Source organism: Stegastes partitus, unplaced genomic scaffold (assembly GCF_000690725.1).
Source record: "Stegastes partitus isolate 25-593 unplaced genomic scaffold, Stegastes_partitus-1.0.2 Scaffold181, whole genome shotgun sequence".
NCBI classification, from domain to species: Eukaryota; Metazoa; Chordata; class Actinopteri; family Pomacentridae; genus Stegastes; species Stegastes partitus.
In genome coordinates, this window is record NW_007577912.1 from 163401 (window position 1) to 187152 (window position 23752).

Genomic DNA, 23752 nt, shown 5'->3' on the forward strand with positions numbered 1-23752 from the left:
TAGGAGTTCCTTTGTCTAGCCAGGGCAGAGTGGAGAACATTTACAGGGAAGGATTGAGAGAGGGGGTCAGTTTCGTCAAAGTCCTCAAGGTCTGAGGACATCATAATGTTGCTGAAGCTACGAGCTGGCTTCATCTGTGCGTGCCACCCTCCTTCATAACCAGGTTCTATGTCTACGTCCATTCTCCTGCAGGGTGAGTGTGACCTGCTGCGAAGATGATTACTAACCGGTTTGAGCATATTGATGGAAACAGGGTTTGAACCAGAGTGGGGACTCTGGACCTTTCCTGGAGGATGCAGATGAGGAGCCTTAAGCTGTGGGTCCGGAGACAATAGCCCCTGGATGGCTGCCTGATTGGGGGCAGATAGAGGCCTGTCTCTGGGCTTATCTTTGTGACTGCTGGGAACAGGTGAATAAGGGTTGGGTACTGGATTAGGCTGACTGACTGGCCCTTGACTAACCCCCTTCGGGCTGCGACCCCTATCGCTGTGTCTCTGCGCCCTAAACTCTCTGACCTGCTGACTTATCTCCTGCTTCAACCCTGGATCTAGGGGTTCCCCAGGTTCTAATGAAATACGTATATTTGGGAGGTGGTTGGAGAGGAGCTGGGCGGCGTGGGAGGGGGTTCGCTTAGGGGCCTGAGCTCTGGGCTGGGCGTGGGAGCCGGGGATTGGTGCTGGTTGGTTGAATGACTGGTGATGTCGAAGGTGGGAGCGAGGTGGGTTACCGTGAGCATGCTGCTGCTTCAGGACCTAAGAGTCAGAGTCAGAGGAGGGTAAGCAAGTACAACAAACACAAAACAGACATCACAGTGTAAGGCAGCAACATCCATTTAAAAAAGGGTCTTTAGATTCAAAAAGCGAGATCTTGACACTTGTTCCTCAAAGGACCGCTGGTTGTGGTAAGACCTGCTGGATGAGACACTCACAAGACAAGAAGGCTACTCATGGGAGCTGACTTCCAAAACATTTGGCACTTTACGTCATCTGAGAAAAGCGATTCCACATTTTGGAACAAAACTCATCACATATTCAGACATTCATGCATGTTCTTTTCTTGTACGTCATGCATGTTGGGACTTACCTCTTTAGCCCAGGCGGGCTTGTCATTAGGATTGATGACATCCTTGTAGTGGTAAAGCGGCTTCTTCTCTGCTTGCCTTCCCTCCTGCTGCTGCTGCTGTTGCTGCTGCTGCTGCTGCTGCTGTAGAGACACCAGGTAGGCTCTCTCCTGCTGGAGCTGCCTCTGTAGCCGCTCTGCCTGTCGCTGCTCCTCAATCTGCTTCCTCTTGTACTCCTGGAGGGGTAGAAATGTAGACGGTGAATGGGAGAAGGAAGGGAAAAATGGGTGACACAAGTAGAGGAGGAAAGACAGGAAGAATGATTGGGATGTGGGGAGAAAGGGTGAGGAACAAGGGGGTCGTGAAAGGCACAGAGGGAGACGGAGATCAACACCAACACAGCTTTTCAATTCGCAACCAGAGGCAGCTGTAATAGCAGTTGCAAAGCATCATTGTTATTATCCATGTGTTAAAATCTTCAGCATGACTTGAATAGTTCCCAAAATACTCTCACTTGTTGTGTTTGTATTTGCAAATACTATAAGAGTGACACGAGTCTGTCGCTGGTGTCAGATTTGAGTCATGCAGTCACAAAATACACGATAAACACAAATAATGACGACATGAGGACACACTTTTCACAACTATAAGCACAAATGCTGATGATGGATAAAGGAAATCAGACTTGGGTTTTGGTAAATAATATTAAACAGGGAAGCGGAGGGGAGGGACGGAGACACCACAACATGGCTCAGTGTTGGTGCTCGTGGCGTTCATGTAGGGTGGATCTCAAATGTTTCCTCGCAGATTTTTCCGCCGCCTAAATTTTTAACTGGATGAAAGGAGCACGAGACTAACGCTGCATAACATACTCCGTAATTCTTTGAACTCATAAAGCTCAACTGTTGCCCCAGACAACACTGGTTCACTGAGAGAAACGCTCCGTGGAAAACAACAATGTCCTATTTTTCTCTTTGCGTAGGCCAACATGACAGGACTGCCAAAACATTATTTTTTGCACCCTCTGGGGAATCCTTTGAGATCCAGCCAACTTAACGATAGCGTACATGCAATCAGTGATGTGACTAAATCCACACAGGCATTAGAGATAAGCGACTCATTGTTTCATGTTCCCCCTCACCCCAAAAAAAAAAAAAAAATCTGTAGCTAACAGGCTGAGGGAGCTCTGGCTGCGGATTCCCTTCGCTGTTAGTTCCTCCGTTCCACTTGCACTCGGGGGGCCATGCATTGGGGATAGGGACCACACAGCACAGATGGGGGAGCAGTAGTAGCACGTGGGAGGGCCGTGATTACCAGCAATAAAGCCTGTTCCTGTAGTAGCTGCTGCTGGAGAATCTCTAACTGCCTCTGCTCCTCTTCAAGCTGTCTACGGATATACTCCTGAGCAGCATGTCGGCACAAGGAGATAGAGAGGGTTTTGAGAGAAAGATCGGGAAATCTGAACACTCGAGAGCGAGAAAGACACAAACAGAAAAGGAGGAATAGACGAGATAATATCCCGAAGTGGCTGTGAATGAGGAGAGAAGATGATAGTAAAGAAAGCCAGACAAAGTGAAGAAGACAGTGTCCTCAAACAATCGTAATACGTTACAAAGGAAAACTGGCAAGGATATCTTTCCAAAACAGTTGAAAAGCGTGGGAGGAAGAGCAGCGGAGCGATAAAGAGGGAGCCGGACAGACAGAAAATACACATCAGAACTGCAGTTCACTGAGAGGACAAGAGGAAGAACAGTTAAAAAAGAAAGAAAGATACAGAACAGTCAAAATATAAGAAAGAGTGGGAGAAAAATTAGAAAGAGGATCTCAGAGAAAGCTTCAGACACACGATGAAAACCTGACTTTGCTGTACTGACAGCGTCATTTTTCTTTATTTTCTAAAACTTTATAGGAGGAGTTTTCAATTCCCATAAGTAACTTTTAATGGCTTTTTGCCATAGAGTGCATAAGGATGACAAAAATAGGAAATTAAGTGAGCGCGAGGAAGAAGAAGGATCACTCCAGATAAGGAGAAATTCAAACAAAAGATCTGCCACAACTAAAGGACGAAGAGAAAGGAGACTAAGGGGCTGGGTTTCTATAGTTTAGGAAAACTTTATGTAATGTAGCTGGTTTTAATACTTTTTGTTTAGTACTTTTAAAAAAAGATTTTCATATTTAGGCTTGAAAACATTCAGCTTTTGCCTGTCAAGCTGTGAGCCAGGTTCTGACACTTTATCATCGGCTGCAAATAGCACAGCTAGAAAGACGACTGTTGAAGAAGAAAATTCCTTTTGACATTTAGACACAATATTATGAGACCTGAAAAATGTCCTTGGGTCTCAACAGGACCTCAGAGTATAATAAGTAATGGAATGCAACATGTTGTATCGCAGCAGTCTAGCCATTAGTCATTACCTCACAAATATACGTGTTTCCTACATTTTTCAAACATGAAATAAGATCAACATTAGCTGACACTACAGAACTTCTCCCACACTTTGGGCAATTCTAAGCATCCCGATGTCGTCCTAGAAACTAAGTAGCTGTTGAATTAGGAGAAATCTATCGGGAAATTAAGGGGAAAGATGCAGGAGGTGTGATCCTTTCCAGGCATAAAGCAAGAGCTGAAAATAAGAGGGTTGCCCGACGGTAAAAAGAAGAATGTGACCATTAACAGGAAAACAAAGAAAAATCACAGAGCAACCATGTAATTAGGTCCTCTGTGTCTAAAACTGAAATCCTATACAAAAATTTTTTTGCAAAAACATATCCCGGAGGTAATTCAGGAAGAATATAATGCATCTTAGGAAGACAGTACAAGACATCTGGGATGAAAGAAACAAGCAAAGAGAAAACAGGGTTTCGGGGCATAAAAGGTATTTTAGCCTTGAATCATCATCATATTTCTGCAGCACCACACTTGCCTGTCTACATACTGTATTTGCAGTTTGAAGATAATATATTAGCAAGTGTATGAACCTGTTCTCTCTCCGCATGCCTCCTCTCCTCCTCTCTACGGAGCTGCTCCATTTCCTCGTAGCGTCTCCTCTGTTCCCTCTCATGCTGCTTCCTCAGCTCGCGCTCTCGCTGCTGCTGCTGTTGTTGTCGGGAGAACAGAAGCACATGGAAGATCCGCCATCAACACACCGATCGTCTGTTTCCATGCAACAAATTAGGAGGACATGCTTCCACAAAGAGCTTCAAATTTCAGACTTGTGCCCCTCATTCCATTTGATTTTTTTTTTCTGTGGAACACCTCTTGTTGTGTTTTACACCTTCTACAGTAGATTCACACTCTAACTAACACGCCTGCCGTCGGACACACGGCGTCGCAGACACACACTTGGCCCTGAGCGGTGGGGTCATGTTAGTTGAGTCGAGTCATGGTGCTTAGCCGTGCGTTGGGAGGCGAGGCCTGGTGGGAACCCAGAGAAAGCACACAGATTATGGGCTAAGGATTTCCTTCTGTAAGCCTGCTCTCTGGTACTAAGAGAGCCACGCTGGGGGAAAAGGCTGTGTGTGTCTCTGTAACAAGCTCTTCCTCCGTCCTCTACCACAATGGTGAGTTCAAACAATGTAAGCTTAAGCATCCAGAACGAGGACCGATTATGTTTTCATATGGGTTTTAAAGGGTTTCACAGAAGGTAGCGTTGATTGTGAATTTACTGCAAGCAGGTCAAATATATCCTTTTTGGTCAATTCCTATTTGGGCCAATAACCTTCAGAACCCCGAAGGTCATCTTTGAAAAAATCTCCAAAATCACAGCATTTATCAGAAACTGTAAAAACAGAAAGACTCATGAGATGTTCAGCTTTTCAACAGTCCTGAACCAATCTGTGATGTGCAGTCAAAAAACCAAATCTACGCTTAAAAATCACGACAGTTCATCAGAATTACTTTATTCTACATGTCTCATTTAAAATTTACCAATAACACCATTTGCATTATCCAAAATTTAAATAAACTAACTAACTAACTAACTAACTAACTAACTAACTAACTAACTAACTTTGCTTCTTGGTGCAACTGTGAAGGTATTAGTGATTTAGCTGCAATCAACAGTCATTCACAAAAACTCAGGGATTTCTTTTTTTGTGAACTTTTTGGTGTTAGATAGGATATAAGGACAAAAACTAATTATAAAGGTAACTAGTGAAGTATCTACAGTATGTATAGCATTAGATTTTCTCTTCGTAGTGGTGACAACTGTGGACACAAAATATTCCACATGTTGATTCCAGATTTTTTGAACTGTTGTAAATATTCAAATGTTTTTTTTCTTCTATTATTTATGGCATTCTAACTGTGTCATATTGCAGAGAAGACCCTTTGGAGTTCTCTCTGCTTCTAGCAAAGGTTGTATCGTTTCCATAGCTGTGCAGGACTTTGCAGTAGAGCTGGAAAGGAGTCCACAGTGAGATAAGCTGCACCGATCAGTCACAACAGTAAAACCACCTGCCTAATATTGTGTAGATCAGGGGTGCCCAATCCTGGTCCTCGAGAGCCCCTATCCAGCATGTTTTAGATGTTTCCCTCTTCCAACACACCTGATTCAAATGATCAGGATCTTCATGATCAGGCTTCTGCAGAGCTTAATGATGGGCTGATCATGTGAATCAGGTGTGTTGGAAGAAGGAAACGTCTAAAACATGCTGGATAGGGGTTCTCGAGGACCAGGATTGGGCACCCCTGGTGTAGATCCTCTTTGAATCACCAGAACTGACCCGTCTAGGATGAACACAGGAGCTCTATGGGGGTCTTCTGTGGTTCTATTACCTCAACACTGACAGAGGATCTTTTGGGTCCTGTGGCTTCTGGCCTCAGACGGATTAGGCAGCTCATCCCACAGATAACTAACTGGAAGATTTCAGGAGTCTGGAGGCCTGTTCAATGGCTAAAGCTCTTGGTCGTGTTCCTCGAGCTCTTCCTCAATAATTTTTGCAGTGTTGCAAGGTGTGTTTGTCTATAGTTGGGGGCAATGTTTAGGCAGTTGGTACAAGTCAAAGTAGCATCAATATGAATGTCAGAACCCAAGGTTACCCAGCAGAACTTTGATGTGTAGCAAGAATAATTGCCATTCACTTCACCTGTCAGTGGCTTTTTGGGGGTAAATACATGCTTCCTCTTCAACCAAACCCGTCTCACCTCTTCTAGCCGCCTCCTCTGCTCCTTCTGCTCCTCGATGCGTTTCTGCCGCTCGGCCAACAGCAGGCGCTTGTGCTCCTCATTCTGCTGCTGCTCCAGCTGTTGCCGTCGTTGTGCCTCCGAACGCTCCTTATTGGCCAGCTGCAGGCGCAGGAAGTCTCGCCTCAGGGTCGACTCACCAGGGATGTTGATAATGGAGCTGGGAATGGGCCAGTTAAAGAGCAGTATTATTCTGAGGTCTTAAGAAAGATGTGAAATATGGGTATAGAAGAGTGTGTTTGTGTCAAGAAGACACTGACCTTGGTTCACCCATGTCTCTTTCTTCATCCTCCTCTTCGCTGCCACTGTACTCGTACTCTGTCTCATCTGACGGCGAGAGAGAGAAAGAATAAAAGAAATAAAACACAAGCAATAACCAGTGGAGAGCAAAGCCATTCCACTCCACGTTTGGAATTTTTCACTTGAACTACCTCCGTTCATTACCAAACCGCTCACGATTCAGGCGTTTCCCAGGTCCTCGTTCCTTCAAGGCACTTTCTTTTAGCCGCTTTGAATAAGAGTATAAATTGTAATTTTACTGTGTGTGGTGAGGTGGAGAACATTAGCTCGGAGCTCTTTCAGTCGGCCGGGGCTTAAAGCATAACAGTCGCAGAAGTGGCCCGGCTCTTCCCGAGCACACATCCGCACAAGACCCGTCCTCGGGAGTGTGACAAAGTGACAGCCGGAGAAATTCTCAGGCCCCACAATGACAAGACATTTCTATATATCATCGTGACGTCCGCCCTGCAGTATGTTGTTTCTTGAAGCGGTTAATGTGGTTCTTACTGACGCTGTTCTGTGTCCCACTGTCAGTCTATCACTCAGACACTCACGAGCGTGCTCTCGCGTCGTGGTGGAGTTTAATGGAAGTCTGTCACTTTCATTTCCCGCCTCGCTGCAAACCACGAATGTGACGGGCATGTGCGTGAGACTTCGTGTGTGTGTGTGTGTGTGCGTCACCCCGCCCCTCGCAGGCAGACGTTTTGTTCATGCAGTGAGTGTGTATTCATGTGTGTGAGAAAGCGTGTCAGTCATACACTCAACGGATGTTTAGATAAATCAGTTTTTCTGCAATAAACATTCGGTAGATTTAGATTTTGTAGTTACTGTGGTGGAAAAGGTATTCAGATCCTTAGTAATATAAAAATACTGCAAAAAGTCCTGCATGAAAAAACCTACTTATCTTTCCTTGCATTGTAATAAAAGCAATGAGTCGATGCCTCTGATGGTTAAATACGACATATTTACATCTTCACACTGCAGCCTGAGTGTTAGCAGCATGTTGCAGCCGCTGCAGGTTCTCACTACTTTATTTAAAGTTTCCAATAAAGGGACTGCAGATAAATCTGAAGGGTTGTCAGATGATTAATGGGAGCGTAAAGAAGAACAGATACACTTTCATTTTCAGGACTTTTTCTCTAATCATTGATTTTTTTGGAGAGATATTGGAACATTTATTGAAATGAAACCATGTGTGAAGTCGGGAGGGGAGGAAAAAAAAAATCACTGTTTGGTGAAGCCGACTCAAACAAATGTGACCCTGACTAGACGCTGCTTTATTGAGACATCAGAAGGTGGATTTACGCTTTAACAATTTGTTGTATTGTAAAAGTTTGTTATATTGTGTGAATCCTTCAGTTTAAAAGCAACTAAAGCTGTCAAACAATCAGAGTGGAGTAGAATCCCAAAGTGGCAAAAGTAGTAAAATGGAAATACTCAAGTAAAGCACAAGTACCTCAGAAGTACAGTACTTGAGTAAATGTACTTCATTACCTTCCACCACTGCATAATTACCTGTTTAAACACTCATTGTTGGCCACTGCGTCCATAATTACAACATCTGCATGTAATTCAGTATCCTGGTTTTTAATTTTATTCCAATCATATCAGCCTCATTGATCACTGTTTAGTCACCTGCAGGCGTATCAGCGCTGCAGCACGTTGGAGCAAAACCGAGCATCTCGTCCTGCTGCTTCACATTAAAAACACAGCGAGACACAGCGAGACCAGCCGACTCCTCGCTGTGCTCCACTGTTGGGTTGGAATAGACTTGCAGCATGAGCCACAAGCTGCACTTGCTTATTCCCAGTGACCATAAAAGACCCCAAATAAAGCAGACTATATATCTTAACCTGAAAAGAACTAGTTTCAGAGGTGTACATGTATATGTAATGTCACCATAACTTTTCTCTTTATGTCACCGAAGCTTGTTAATACTCCATCCGCCACATGTGTACAGCTGTTTTGAATGGAGTAGTCGCTCACCCCTCTCGCCCCTCTTCTTCTTGGTGCGGTCGATGTGGTCCTTCAGCTGGATGCGGATTTGCCTCTCGTTGGGCAGGTCTCTGATGAACGGGTGTTTGAGGAGCTGCTCTGTGCTGGGTCTCTGGCTGTGGCTCTTCACCAGACAGCTCTCTATGAAGGACTGGAACTTCTTCGACCTGAAAGCACACACAGACACCAGAAATGCATCTGAAAAAAAAAAAAAGCACGGCACAAGCGGCAGACTTCACCGTGTTGCGTTTCATTTCCCTGCTCTCGCTCAGACGTGTCTGCAAATACGGAACGCAATTGTCGAGACACACACTCACCACTTCTTTGACTTGAGTCTGGGGGCCGGGTTGCGTGGAATGAGGAAGAGAGCCCTCATTGGGTGCATGTCACACAGTGCTGAAGAGTCAGAAAGTAGACAAGGGAGGTTAGTTTGACTTTTTTTTGCAACATTATCATACATCCATAACCAAATGATTTTCTTCCATTACTGTGATCAAGCATCTTGGCCAGACCAAGTTGTGTTTTTGTTTTTTTTTAAACTAAAATTAATCAGAGTAGAGGCAGCACGTCTTGTCACCTGTAATGATAACAACTGCACCTCTAGGAATAAGATAATGAATAAAAGAAACATCGGGCAGCAGCCTGGCAATGTGACAACCAATTTTCTATCTGCTCCTTAATTAAAATTACAGCTCCAGATGACTTGCCTGGACAAAAAAAAAAAGAGATCTGACTCCTGATTGCAGCGATCTACTGTGCCAAGACTAAGAAATGATGTGTAACCGAGGTGTTGAGTGGGTACGTACGTGGTGCTCCTTCGGCCATCTCTATCGCTGTGATTCCCAGCGACCATAAGTCGCTCTGAAACCGAAGCAATATAAATAGTTAGAGTGATCGGAAAGGTGGGAGGATCTTTAGAGGAAAGGAGGCTGTAAAAATCACCTTGAAGTCATATGTGGCGTCGGGATTCTCGTCACAGGCGATGACCTCCGGCGCCATCCAATATGGCGTCCCGATAAACGTGTTCCTCCTTCCGACTGTTCTGTCCAGCTGGGCCGAAACACCAAAGTCCACTACGCACACACAGACAGAACCAGTGAGCTGTACTGACTGATTCTAAACACCCAACATGCACACCCAGTTCACATGCACACTGTTATAATCCCCTCCTCATTGGGATTTAAGGCAAGAGGAGGGAGAAAGAGAGAGAACCCCTTCTTCAGCAGTCTGCACCACGACAAAGAGACGAGTAGGCTGGTGTTCAGCATAAAAAGAAGAAAGAAAAGCCACACGCGCTGCCATCTGAAACTTTACACCTCCTACTGTCCTCCCGCTCCTGAAGCCACTTTTTTTTTTTTTTTTGTTGTCAAGTGGGGGTTAGATGACAGACTGACCTAGTTTGACCTCTGCGTTCTCAGTCAGCAGGACGTTCTGTCCCTTGATGTCTCTGTGGATGACCTTGTGCTGATGGAGATGAGTCAGACCCTGTAGACGGAGACAGGAGGCCGTGAGTCAGCGCAGCAATGACATTAATTGTGGTTATTATTATTATTATTATTATTATATAATAAGCTCATTTCTAAAATACAGAAGCAGCTTCTGCGTTGCTAATGTGCAGCCCAGCTTGACCTCTGACCTCCCTGTGCAAAAAAAAAAACTCCTCACAAGGAAAAATGCTTGTCGTAGCTGCAACATCAAACTCCAGCATTGATTATTTTCAGTCTTGCCTGTCTGCATGTGTGTTGTCTGTCCTGAAATGTGCAATATAAAATGTCTGGTATGTGTGCTATGTTGTGTTTTTCTTTTCCTTTTCAGAATCTTTCCTTCGCTTTTTAAAATAAAGTTTCTATAGTTAGCTTAGAAGCATTTTTCTTTTATTTATTTATTCATATATGTCTCACTGATGCACTTTAATGTTTGCATGCAATTCTGTTGCACGTGTCCAATGACAAATAAAGATTCAATTCTATTTTATTCTTGAATTGATGAGATTTTCCTTGTTACTAGTGTAATTAAATGCATTAAAAGGCTGAATAAATGCAGCAAAACACAGCTACGTGTCAGATGTTTATGTCTTTACAGGTTCAGAAATGTTTTACTGAAGCTTCTTGTATTGACGGTAAAGCAGCCGAAACAGTGAAACAGAGAAATATACTGCAATTGGGAAAAACACTAAAAAAGAAAAAGAAAGAATAAGAAATTGTGATAAAGACAGCATAAAACAGTAAAGGGGGCAGAGGCAGCAGATCGAGTCAAAACAGAAAATCGCAAAATAAGATGAGAGATGAGGGGTGAACAAAGAAGAAGGAAAAAAAAAAAAGAAGTGGATGAAAAGAAATCATTGTTCAGAGCAGCGCTGCTGCATATAACTGACAAGATGCAGTGATATTGCTGCTCTCTGTTCGAGTCCGGAGCCCTCAGCACCCAAAACGTATCACAACAGATCGCAGAGATAAGACACGGGGGGGGCGAATGAGAGCAATTTTCCCAGGAAAATTCAATACGTGGCTTCACATCAGTCCACAACAGAGAGTTAGAGGCTGTAAACTTGCGATTGCTATCACAGAATAGTTATGTGTCAATCATATAACATTCATTTTAAGAAACGGCTTCATATCGAGGAAGTAAGGACACAAGCACGGCTTCTTCATGGTATCAGTAGTTTTAAGAGAATAGTATTAAAATAATGATTCATTTTCTATTTTTTTCGTCTTTAACTACATTGCTTGGGAACTATTTTGAACGCTAACGATAATGAATTAATCAGGTCAAGTCAAAACGTGTGAGAAACCGAAACTCCAAATCTTTTTTTGGCTCTCTGTTGGTTTCTCATGCCGACTTACTTGATTTACTGTTTCGGTTCTTGCTGTTAATTGCTGTCGTAGAAGTTCAAGATATGACTTGCTAACATGGCTACTTACCCTGAGAATCTCTCTGCAGATGTAAGCGGTCCACTCCTCCTTCAGAGAGTTGCCCTTGGTGTTCTTGATCAGGTCTGTCACCGAGCCGGCGCCACAGAACTCCATGACCAGCTGCATACATACATACAAAGTTGATTATTGACTGCCAAAACCAGCAATCAGGATCAGAATTAGTCCAGACAAGCTAGTATTTTTTTTTTCCAAACAGGACCCTTTTGTGGTAACAAAACTACTAAATAATATTACTTGTTTATTTATGTATGCAGCAGACACTTTCTTGTTTCTTGTTTATTAGGATTCCCATTAGCACCAGCATAAGCACCATAATGCACTTATATTCTCTATGAATATATGTAAACTAACCACAAAGGTTTCACTTTTTCCTTGTTATTAAAGGATTGAGCCACAGTCACTATGGTGCACTGTCAGCAGGTAATACTATGTGCCATCATGTTAATAAAACTGTTTCAGTAATGGCCTATTTTTTGGCCATTTAAGAAGAACTACAGCAAAAATGTTTTATCTGCAGCATTTTATGTACGTGTTGCCTTCACTGGAGCTGGATTTGTTTAATGTTTGTTTGGAAACTGCACAAATTAATAAAGGACTGATCACTGCAGCTACGTAAAAATTACAATATTTAGTTCAACATCTCTTTAAACACAAAAAATATCAACTGATGTATTGTTTTATCCCAAACCGTGGACTTTGATCCGAGCTTCAGAGACAATCGGCCTCGAAAAAAGTCACTAAATCACAGCAACAGTCTCCTTGACGCGGAAAGCATGGCGTGTGATATTTACCATTTTTCCATACAGTATTTTCCAACTCATTTTGGTCAATTGCAGATGCAATTACCAACATATGCAAATACTTTCTCTACCTAATTGCCGAGAACATCCAGGTTCCCACTGAAGTGGAATTAAGACATTATTATGCCGACTCAAATGTGCATTCACTGGGCTAAAAACTGCTTCACCTTTTACGGGAAACATGCCATTTTTATTTGCATGCAACATTTTTGAAAAGACATTATCTACCTGGTGAGGTTCATTTTGGGCTAGTATTTCCTTTTAAACCGTGTAGTGGTCAGTACCAATGATGACTGATATCATGCATGCCTACGTTTTGTATGAAAGTGAAAGGGATCGACCAATATGGGTTTTCGAGGGCCGACTGGTAATCAAGAAAGGCCGATAGCTTATATTTGGACCCGATATATGTTACATTATGTGTACAACATGTGATAGCAGAGATGTGTCATTCATGACTGGGAATCTTCATTGATAAAAGTGACTATAAGTGAAAAGGTAAAAAAAGAAATAGGATTGATCAAATTAGGACGTTCTCCTTCATTTATGTGGTATCGACCGACATTGATCAGTTTGTCTCCTACAGTTACGTCTGCTGTTCTTCTCTGTTTTCTCAATCTTTTGCTGTTCTATCACTTTTATTGTCCACTAAAGTCTACATCTAAAAGCCTTTTATAACTATTGTTTTCCAGACTGTGTTTCAGGGTAATCTGTGGCTGCCTTCTAACTTAACCCCTAGTCGTTAGCGTAGCCTGAGCCACTGTGCGAGTAGCTCATTTCCTCATTTGTGGCGTTTCTTGTTCAGTTTTTGCAGTCTCTGCTTGAGATACATTTCTCAGACCACAGACAGAGAGTGGTGACTGCGTCAGAGCTGAAGCAGCAAATCTAATTTACGAATAATCGGCCAATAATTTACCAATACCGACAATCTGAAAAATGATATAAATAAAAATTAAAAATTATCTCTTGCACTGACGCATTTTCACAGAATAAAAGTGAATTAGATGTTAGCACGAATACACCCATTTTAGAAGAAAAACACCCAAAACCAACAATCACATGACTGCAATAGATTTAGTAACACAGAAAGTAAGACACGCAGTCATGTGACAGACGCTCTTTCTCTGCTGATTTTCCCAAAACCACTCCTGACATCCTCGCATCCTCTCCTCTGCATCACATCCACAGAGATTGTCAAGCAAAAGTTCATCTGGTCAGTTCTGGCTCTGCTTCAAGCCTCGACCCCTAATCATCACTGTGGATTAAAAAGGAAAAGAGGAAGTTGGCGAGTGACAGCCAAACTCCCCTCATCCAGGGCCGCGCACGTGTCCTCGGTCACGCAAAGACGACGGGAACACGCCTCACGTATGCATAAATATAAGACGACACATGTAAAAATCACACCAGCTCGCCTCGACGTATGCTCGCTAACACACTCGGGGAAAATCAGCAGCTGTTGAGTCAGGGGGAATTATGCAGGCAGTACGTTTGGCTGCTGTGTGTGTGTGTGTGTGTGTTGTATGCATATGCTTGTGTGTGTCCTCCTATTGTTGTGTGATGAATGCTACCGGATCAGAGAAGAGAGAGCTCCCTTAGATCGCGTTAACACATGATTTATTGCAGCGGCAAGCCAGCCACACACTGATTCCTTTATATATTTTTCACACACATTAAGTATATATATACATAGTCCAGTGCACACAAAGCTACGGTCACTATGTGCATGGGTGCACTGCACACATTTGCTTTTGTCATATGCTTTAACACTGAAAAATGGAAAGTGTTTCTGTTCTGCTGTGTTTCTCTAAGAGCCATCTTTTCCTCCTGTGACACACACACACAAAAAAAAACAGACACAAATAATGGCGTACCCAGAGCTGGTCATCGATGCCAGGAGGGTTTTTCTTGATGAAAGCTCCGTAGTAGGTGGCGATGTTCCGGTGGTGACTGTACTTCTTCAGCATGTTAATTTCTGCTTTAATCTCCTCTTCCTCGTCCTGACACACACGAGAACAGAAACATCAACAGGCGTCAGAGCGCGACCTCTATTTGTGACCCCCTCAAAGAGCTTAATGGGATGTCGATAGAGCAAAAGAGGAATCAAGTTGTTGATGGATTTGCATTTTGAATCCATTTAAAATCTGAAGACTGTTGTTGCAAAAGCAGCACAGCTGGGCCCTAAATTATCCACAATAACGCCATTACTTTCTAATTACTTTGCTTTTAGGGGGTTACAGCCACAAAAGCCAAAAGCAGCTGCTGTGGTAGCTGTTGATCACTTAAAAGTGTGACTGTTTTTTTTTTATTTATTATCGACAGTGTCAGAAAATTGCGCCTTGATTAATTTAATTTGGCGTTCATTGGTGAAGAAAACCAAGACGTTTGTTTTAGCAAGATGATTTTTTTGTTTCCTACAGTGGCGGCTCATTAAGTTAGCAATTCTGCGTGTGCACTTTACTTAATTTTCATCAGTAATTAATACAGTCATTCATTTAAGCAGATTAATCACAGTTTCATTTATTTGTTTGTGCATTTTTTTCATTACATCTGCTCTTTTGCCCATTCATTCGTCTTCATGCACCCTGCACGTTTCCTCATTCATTCATTCATTCATTCATGCTGCTATTGATTCATTCATTCATTAGCTCCTTGCTTGCTGGATTCCTGCAGTCCTTCATTGTTTTGCTGGCAGCTGAGCGCTGACAGGGAGGCGTTGGGTGAGAGGATCTCTAAATATAGCTGAGATTCCCTCCTGCTTTACAGACACGCCTGAGACCACACTGCTGTCCTAATACCTCCAGCTAATATTACCATGGCAATAGGCCTGTCCTCATTTCCTCTCTGCCACATCACACACACTCGTGCATGCACGCACACACTGCACTGACTCATCGCTCATAATTAGATGACACGGTCGACAGTGGTATAATCACTTGAGATGATTTTCTGTGCATGGGTACGTGGGTGTGTGTGTGTGTGTGTGAGCGAACGCCAGATAAGAGTGTGTGTGTGTCTTACCCCGGTGACATCCATGACCTTGATGGCTGCCAGCTGCCCCGTCTTAACATGGCGACCCTGGAGAAAGGACGAAGGCAAGAAGGAAGAGAGAGGAGAGAGAGGAGAGTGTCCGTTTAGCAGTTTTCTTAAGAAAATGCAGCAAAACAGTGCACACTTTGAATGACAAAATATAACACAGTGTCATGATTGCTTACGTTTGCATAGCTAATCAGTCGTTTCTATATGATCTGAAGAAACTTTCTATGTCAGAACCATGATGATGATCATCAGCCCCATTTGTTAACCCAGGTTTTCTTCATCAGCCTCTGTGCACACTCCTATTAAAAGTGGGCATTTCACGCGTCATTTGACTCAGAAAATCGACTAATCACATTCTGGCTACTTCAGTCAAGAGGAACAGGTTGTTACAGAGGAGGGTCGTGAAGACTGTGACGATTTATTAGAGCGCTGCTACGACAAATACTGCAAGAGAGCAATGTGTGTGAGTTAGTATATTTGTTTCTAATATGACACATCACAGCTCTGAAACTTTAAACTTCATACATGATTTTCAAGAAGTGCATTCAGGTCTGACGTTTTCTTATAATGAAGGATGAAAATCAACAGTTTTTGGCCAAAACAAAGGGAAATAATGTTACTGATTGAATTTCTCCCCGATGAACAACAAGAGGCTAACCAATTTCCTAATCTGTGCTCTATTAGCTGCTGTGTAAAATGGACCAAACAAAACATATTCAGGCATTTTCGGCATCACCAATTGAATGTGTGTAGCTTCCCATGGCAGCACGATGCATTCGCCTACCGTACTTAGACTGCATTACTCACATATGATCCAACAGAGTCAATGTATTCCCGCAGCTGTATCAATACTGCTTATAGAGAATACGGTCAGGGAAAGAAAATGTGGCCCTTCATACAGCAAATTTACCTTCCAAACTCTCTCTTAGCTGTATAACAAGTTTCTATGGTGATTTTGCCAGAATAAAAGAGAGCCACCCTCATGCCATTTAAATAATATGTCCACATAGTGTAAGCTCATCAGCGAAATCCATATAATTCAAAGAAACCTGTTACACCACATTCACATTCACAGGCGTAGTATTTTGGGGTATTTACTGCCTTCATTGTTGCCTGATAGTGGAGAGGCTGTGGGGAAACGCAAGACAAAGATGGGGAACGACACGCAGCAATGGTCCTCACTTCAACTCTTGTCAGGGACGTCGTGATTCAGCGTCTTCAACCTGGAGTGCCCCAACTGACAGGTCTGTTTAATGACTAACAAACTCCTTAATGTCTTCTGATGCTGGTCAAGATTTATTTACATCAATAAAACAAAAAAACCCACACGTGACAGCGTCTCAGATATAAGAGATGGAAGGAAAACAAAAAGACGGATACGACTCCGCGGAGCTGGCTGTTGTGTAATATGGAGGCTAGGCAGATGCCTGGGGGAGCCACGAGGCGAGCAAACCGGGAGATTGGACGCTGAGGGGCGAATGGAAGGCCCAAGTGGTTCGCTCGCAACAGAGCATCTGTGGCTGTGATTAACTAATGAAGCAAAGCGGGCGGGAGACGCTAAAACCACTGACGGCTATTACTTCCACCTGTCTGGACATAACTGATTAGCATGTTATAGTCTGAGCAGAGCAGCTTAGCAGCAGTGGCACAAACAAACAAACAAACAAATCCAAGGAATCAAGGAAGCGCACACACACACACACACACACTCAAAACAAGGGCAGGACTGTTTTCCTGGTGGAATTGTTATAAACCAGATGGCATTAAGAGTCTGGCTCTAAAGCACCTCCTGAGGGCTTTAATGGAAGAGGCCGTTCTGATAACGGGGGGCTCCAGCCAACACATGGGCCGGGAACGCTGCAGCAAGAACGGAGTCAAAATCACGGCTAAAAAAGTCGTCGGTTTCATTGTTTCGCAGTTAATTTGCAGGAGTGATTTTACACTAACACAACACTCTCTGCACCCTGCAACCGGTCATTAGTCATTCTCGCCGCTTCACATTGTATTTTTATGCCGTTTTGAGCAGATCAATTGCGCCCACAGGCTCGCCAAAACTCACTTTACCTGATGAATAGCTTGTGACTTATTTGGATGCTGTTCAGTATGTACAGTTATTAACTGGGATATAATGTAGGTAGTGGAGCTCTGCCCTCGTCCCTTCACGCTCGTATTTCACAGAATGGTGAAGCACCAGGTTATTGTTAAATCTGTATCACTCATTAGGTCCCTTGATGGTGAGGGCTGGAGATGTTGAAAATTGGTGATTCAACAGGTTCATTCTCCATAATATGTGTCGAACGGCAGCGAGTAAATCACTCGCTTTAATTAATTGAGCAAAACTCACAAGATGACTGGCAATTTGTTGCAATCACCTGAGGTCCCGGCATGAGGCGACGTTAATGCCACGAGCCCGATTTCTCATTAAAGCAGCTCCTCTGGAATTAAAGAAAACTTTGAAACTTGCTGATTTATTGCTAAAAGGAAAGTTTTAATATGATAATTCATTGTGTCACAATCCGGCGCCACACAATGCAAACTAAGCACCGCTGGATGGTTGAACACTGCGATCAGCCTCTCCCTTTCTCACAGACACATAAAAAAAAAGAAAAAAAGTTCAAATTCTGTGAGAGTAAAAGAGCTGGAAAGATTGACCAGGGATTTCTCATTAGGATCAGACTGACCCAATTCCACCAGCACAAGGACCGGCTTTGTTGAAGACCAACAAAGGAATTACAGCCACTTACAAACCAGAAACTCACACACACACACACTTACAGAGACGCACACAGAAAAATACAAAAAAAAAAAGAAGATCTCTGCTCCTCGTACAGACAGAAGAACTCTTGCAAACACCCACACATGTGCACACAAAGACGTGGAGAGCGAGAATGATGGAGGGAGTTAGAGAGTGACCAAGAGAGCGAGATAGAGAACGTGTCAAATAGATATTGGACATGGATATCATCAGAGCTGGATAAAGATTCATTACTCGGAGCCACCTGACAACCTCCCTCCCCTCCGTCCCTCCTTTACTCCTGGAGCAGTAATGTCATCCAGCCTTATTAAATGACCGAGTGTGAAAGGAGCAACAGAAAGGAATTATCACAGTCTGTTCATCTTCATCTCCTGCTCTGTCTTTGTCCTCTGCCTGTTCATTTATTTGCAAAATCAAAGATGGGATGGCGGGGGGAAGGTGGAACTAAAATAGTATTCTCAGAGCAGTTAACAGGGTAAAGTGTGGAACAGCAACATCTGAACAATTCTGGAGAACAAGTGATGAGAGCTGAAAGCATCATCAACAACTTGTGATCAATCAAGTTAACCCTCTGAAAACCCATCAGTAGATTTGAAAGGCAAGATAAAATGACACCATTTACCAGAGCCAGGAACTAAAAACAAGAACATTTTCATCAAATTATTTATAGTCCACATGTCTCAATTAGGGGGCTGCAGGGTAGCGCAGTTGTTAGCCTCGCAGCAAGAAGGTTGCCGGTTTGCGACCCGGTGAGGACACCCGGGATCTTTCTGTGTGGAGTTTGCATGTTCTCCCCGTGCAGCGTGGGTTCTCTCCGGGTTCTCCGGCTTCCTCCCACACAGTCCAAAAACATGTTGAGGTTAATTGGTGATTCTAAATTGTAGGTGTGAATGTGAGTGTGCTTGGTTGTCTGTCTCTAAGTGTAGCCATGTGATAGACTGGTTACCTGTCCAGGTGAACCTGCCTTCACCCTGAGTCAGCTGGGATAGACTCCAGCCCCCCATGACCCTAGTGAGGATTAAGCGGTGTATAGATAATGGATGGATGTCTCAGTTAAAAATTTGCCAAAAATAAACTATTTGCTCAAACTAGATCATGTCAAAAACAAAACATTCTTCCTGATAGTCCTCAAATGTACCCTGAGTTCACATTCTGATCTAGAAAATGAACCAAATCTAAACTTAAAAATCATCACATTTCATCACAATCTCTAACTCGACACATCTTGTCCTAAAAAATTGCTAAAAATAAACCAGATTCTGTCAAAAACAAAGAATTATGCGCTCCTAGGCACAAAGCCATGACTGACTCAGCTGTGACCAGCAGTGCATGCATCAGAAATTTAGCTGTTTTTCAGTTGAACTGGGTTGAACTGCAGGCTGTGCTTGACTTGAGCAGATACGAGACGAGAAGTATGGAAACAAATTCAAATGCAGCCATGTATAGGAACGTGGAACCACAATTTTTGACTAGTCTTGCGAACAACTGTGGGAACTTTTATATAAACAAATTTACAACATGTTGACTCCATTTATTTTTAATTTTTGGAAAAAAAAAAAAGAAAGAAAATTTGGTTCCTCAATTATTTTTTAATGATTTATGGCATTTTAACTTTGTTATACTGCACAGGAAACCGTTCATGATTCTCTCTACTTCTGTTCATGCTTGTACTGTTTCCATAAAGGTGCAGAATTTTATATTAAAGAAAAAAATAAACCCACAGTGAGAAAAAAATGCAACAGAAGCAAACAACGCCGAGAAACTGTCACCTTTTTTCTCTTTTTCATATCAGTGCATATTAATTTAAACTGTTATAGACAGTATCTTAAGCTCCAGGACCTTATTAGGGTAACAGATTAAAGTTAAACATCATGATAAATAAACTTAGGCCCATTCGCTTCCTTGCCAAGACTTTACTCAGAAGATTTGTGTCATTCTCATTCCTGTGCATTTCACATGGAGCCGGAGCCAGGAGGAGGTTATCCTACTTTATCACAAAGCCTTAGAGCAGGGGCAGAAACGGTCGGCTTTGCTTTTCAGCGTTCATAACGGCAGAGCCTCTGTGATTAGTCTGCAAAATGACACTGAAAACGCTTCCGCATCAACACTTTGGGTGTCGCTCCTATCATCGAACTCTCAGCTAGAAAGCAAATAAATGAAATTTCTCAAAACTGCTCCATTAATAAAAAGTGAAAATAATTGGTAGCCGCGGCCCCCCGATAATGATAAACAGTGGAAAAAGGATTTCACACTGTATTAAAATGATGCTGTCATCCTTCCCTCTCAGTCTTTGTCACAGGGATGGCCCACTCTCTCTGATCCATCCCATTCAGAACGAGCAGCACTGAGCCTCACAGGCTTGTTCATCCCTTCCTCCACTCGTTTGTTGACTGCTTTGCCTCTCTGACCTAGATCTGCAGTTCCTCTCTCTCTCTCTCTCCCACTCTGCCTCCCTCTCTTATCCCTCTGATTCTCTCTCTCATTACCTAACCCTCTTAACTTCTCACAATCTCCTCTTTATGCCTTTCATTATTTCTCCCTTCCTCCCTCTAAATGTCTCGCTTACTTTTCCTTTCCCTGTCCCTCGCATTTCCCGTCTGCGTCGCTCTCATGCCTCGCAGCTCAGCCCAGTGGCCTGTGAAAAGCAGGTCCTACATGAACATGACTGAGCTGAACGCTAATGCCAACAAAACAGCGTTCAGCTTTGAGCCCGACAAGCAAATATGACATGAACAGAGGACTCCGTGCAGCCCTTTCACTTTGCCTCTGCTAATGCACGGAGAGCCTTCTGCAAAGCCACAATGCACTGACGTGGCCCCGAGTGTCTACGCAAACAAAATGCTGCATGCCTCTGCACATCTTATCAGTCGTTTTACTGGGAATGCTCTGCATTAACTTCACAAATTAGACCCAGGAAAATACACTGAGGTGTCTAAACCACCATTTTCCCCCCCGTTTCTTTAATCCCGTGGAGGTATTTTGACCAAATATAATAGCAAAAAAAACATCTGTCACTCACACACGCGTCCACAAGGAGCCACGATGCTGCCAGGCCAGGTGTGTTTGAGCGATAACGGACCAAATTGACTGTGTTTGTTCCGCTCGGATGGCCGTGCTGCGGTGGAGACAGCAAACTGATACCAAACCGATCTCCAATCAGCCTTCAGGCGGCCGCATCATGAAGGAGTTATTGCTTGGCGTCATCCCCTGCAGGTCAGTGTTTGGGTTTTTATTTTTTTAAACTATAGGCTGATAATTCAAAACAGAGTGGAGCTCTTTTCATGCTGAAACCGCCAAATAAAAGTTGAGCGTGCTTTTATGATTCAATGGAAGAATATCTGGGGCACATTTGTCATCTTACAGGACAATGGTGGTATGTGTCATCACTGCTCCTTTATTTTACACAATAAGGTAAACTCCTCCTTCATTTGCAGGTGTGATGTTTCCATGACCACTGATTCAAACATAAAAACACATAAATCAGGGGCAATTATGCTTCTGTTTAGCCCCAGAATTTTGTGAAGATTGGTCCAATTCATATCATTTCTAGCCAAAACACAGAAGGTCGAGGTGACTTCTTAAAATAGCCTCGCAATAGAAGACGACACCGACCAATTGTGACTAATCTCATGAAACTAGAATGTTTTGTCGACTGGTGCATTTTTCATGAATCACTTCATGACACATATGGAGGAATGTGAAACAAAACTACCCATTAATTTGTTTGTTTTGTAAGAAGAACACTCCCAAACCTGAATATTTTCAGTGCATTATCACAGAAACTAAAGAAAATCCCCATAATTGAGAGGCTGTACTGCTTTTCTGTTAACTAGGTCATCGTTCACCCTTTAGAATCCATTACTTTAGCGTTAAATAATCATCATATGGCATCCAAAAGTTGGTTGTTTTGCTGGACGATCCATTCGAAACCCCTCAAATTTTCAATTAATCATAAATTTACTGCAAACTATAGGCTTTGTGTACATGAAAGCATGTTATTCTTATGTTTTTTAAAGTCATTATTGACCAACACTTTAAAAAGCATGATAATATTTCTAATTTTGTATTATTTTATCGTCTATTTTTATCATGCAATTGATTTTTAAAAAAAAACTTTGTTAGTCATTTTATTCTTTGTTTTTATTTATTGACTTATTTATTGTACCTACTTACCGTTACCACTATCATTATCATTTTTAGCCTTGTGTTGATGGTTTTACCTTCTGTTTTCTTTAATTCCACTTGTTCTTTCAAACACTTGGATGTGATCAGATCATCTGGTGTTGCTGTACGCATTTATTTTGAAAATCTCTCACCGTGTTTGGACTGAGCAGCCTTTTTTAAAAAGATGTCCTATCAATAAAGTTATAATAATTATTATTCACTCAGTGTGTCAGCTTGTCTCTTAATATGGCAGCTACTGTTTCAGTCACCGTCTGGAAAGCTCATCCTGAAATGTACAGATACTAAACAGACTTCAGGTCTGAAAACACGGCGCTATCTCAGCTCTCGACCATCTCTGTTCCCACGAGGGATGTGTCGGTCTGACAGAAAGTACACCTATCCCGCTAATTACCATCAACACATAATTATGATTAATTGCACCTGCCAAGCGAAGGCAAAACGTAGTAAAGCAGCTTCTGGATATAAAAAAAAAGAAAAAAGGCTGAAGTGCTTGGTATGACGCTCCAGCATGTGTGTGTGTCTTGGGATGAGTAAAAAAAGGAGGTTGTGTGAGTGCTGATTCTCTTTATAGTTTTCTATATGAAGCCGAGGACACACACACACACACACACACACACACACACACACTTCGGAGTGCCGCAGGCTGCAGAGGGAAGCATTTCTTCATCAGCTTGCAGTTCGGAGACACAAACCTGCAAAACCGCTGCTTCAATGCAACCTGCCGGTGAGCAGTGTGACACCCGGGGAGTGTGCACGTGTCTGCATGTGCGCGTGAGCGACAAGGAAATGCTTCCACAGCTTGTGTGTATTTTGTTTGTTTGTGTGTGCGCCTCCCTGCCCTTGCCAAGTCAATTACACAGAACCTCCCCCCCCTTCCCTCCTCTTCCTTTCCTCCTCCCCTCCCTCGGACACATTTACTATGCAGGACACTTCCTGTCGTAGCCTAGCAACAGTCTTGGCTGGCCAAGAGTACAGTGGGCGCGACACTTAAATATACACACAAATGTGAACACACAAAGAGAGAGAAAAGAGATGGGGAGCATGGGAATAAGTATTGTCCTGAGAGGTGAGAGTTGTTGTTTAGAGGAAGAGGTTGGGTGAGGAAAGAAGAGAGGGAAGAAGTGATGAGGAACGAGGGAGAGGATTAACCTGGTGAGGCTGTCGCTGTGTGGCCAAGCTGCAAGGTCAGAAGAAGATCGACAAACTAAACTGCAATCTCAATAACATTTCCAGGGGGAGGCGCTTCCCCTAATAATCAACATATCTCTGCTATTTATTCTAAAGCTCTCCAACTGTGACCCTTTGTAAGATACCTTTCTTATCCCAACTGATTCTGCTTACATCCATTCTTAATTGATTTACTGCAATTTCAGTTCAAGATTATAAAAGGGGGAATAAAGATAAGCAAAGAGAAAAGAACCTGACATCCAGTCTCACAGCTTTGCATATTTCTTGCTGCTTCGAGGACCTAGTACCAGTGTCACTCTTTGATTATGTCAGTTTTTGCCAGAAACATTTTGCAGA

General features: G+C 42.9%; 1 protein-coding gene across 2 annotated transcripts in view; it reads right to left on the reverse strand.

Annotated features, from left to right (window-relative positions):
• Positions 1–23752, reverse strand: part of tnika (TRAF2 and NCK interacting kinase a) — a 72335-nt gene that overhangs the window by 21009 nt on the left and 27574 nt on the right. The window contains exons 3-15 of one of the 2 annotated variants that reach the window (XM_008280095.1): positions 15271–15327; positions 14124–14249; positions 11441–11551; positions 9914–10004; positions 9462–9592; positions 9326–9380; positions 8837–8915; positions 8511–8686; positions 6506–6572; positions 6207–6405; positions 4040–4156; positions 1084–1296; positions 228–752 (exon numbers count right to left, since the gene is read on the reverse strand). In XM_008280095.1, the coding sequence (XP_008278317.1) occupies positions 228–752; positions 1084–1296; positions 4040–4156; positions 6207–6405; positions 6506–6572; positions 8511–8686; positions 8837–8915; positions 9326–9380; positions 9462–9592; positions 9914–10004; positions 11441–11551; positions 14124–14249; positions 15271–15327 (1947 nt within the window). The remainder of the gene's footprint in view (positions 1–227; positions 753–1083; positions 1297–4039; positions 4157–6206; positions 6406–6505; positions 6573–8510; positions 8687–8836; positions 8916–9325; positions 9381–9461; positions 9593–9913; positions 10005–11440; positions 11552–14123; positions 14250–15270; positions 15328–23752) is intronic. The other variant, XM_008280094.1, reaches the window with a different exon arrangement.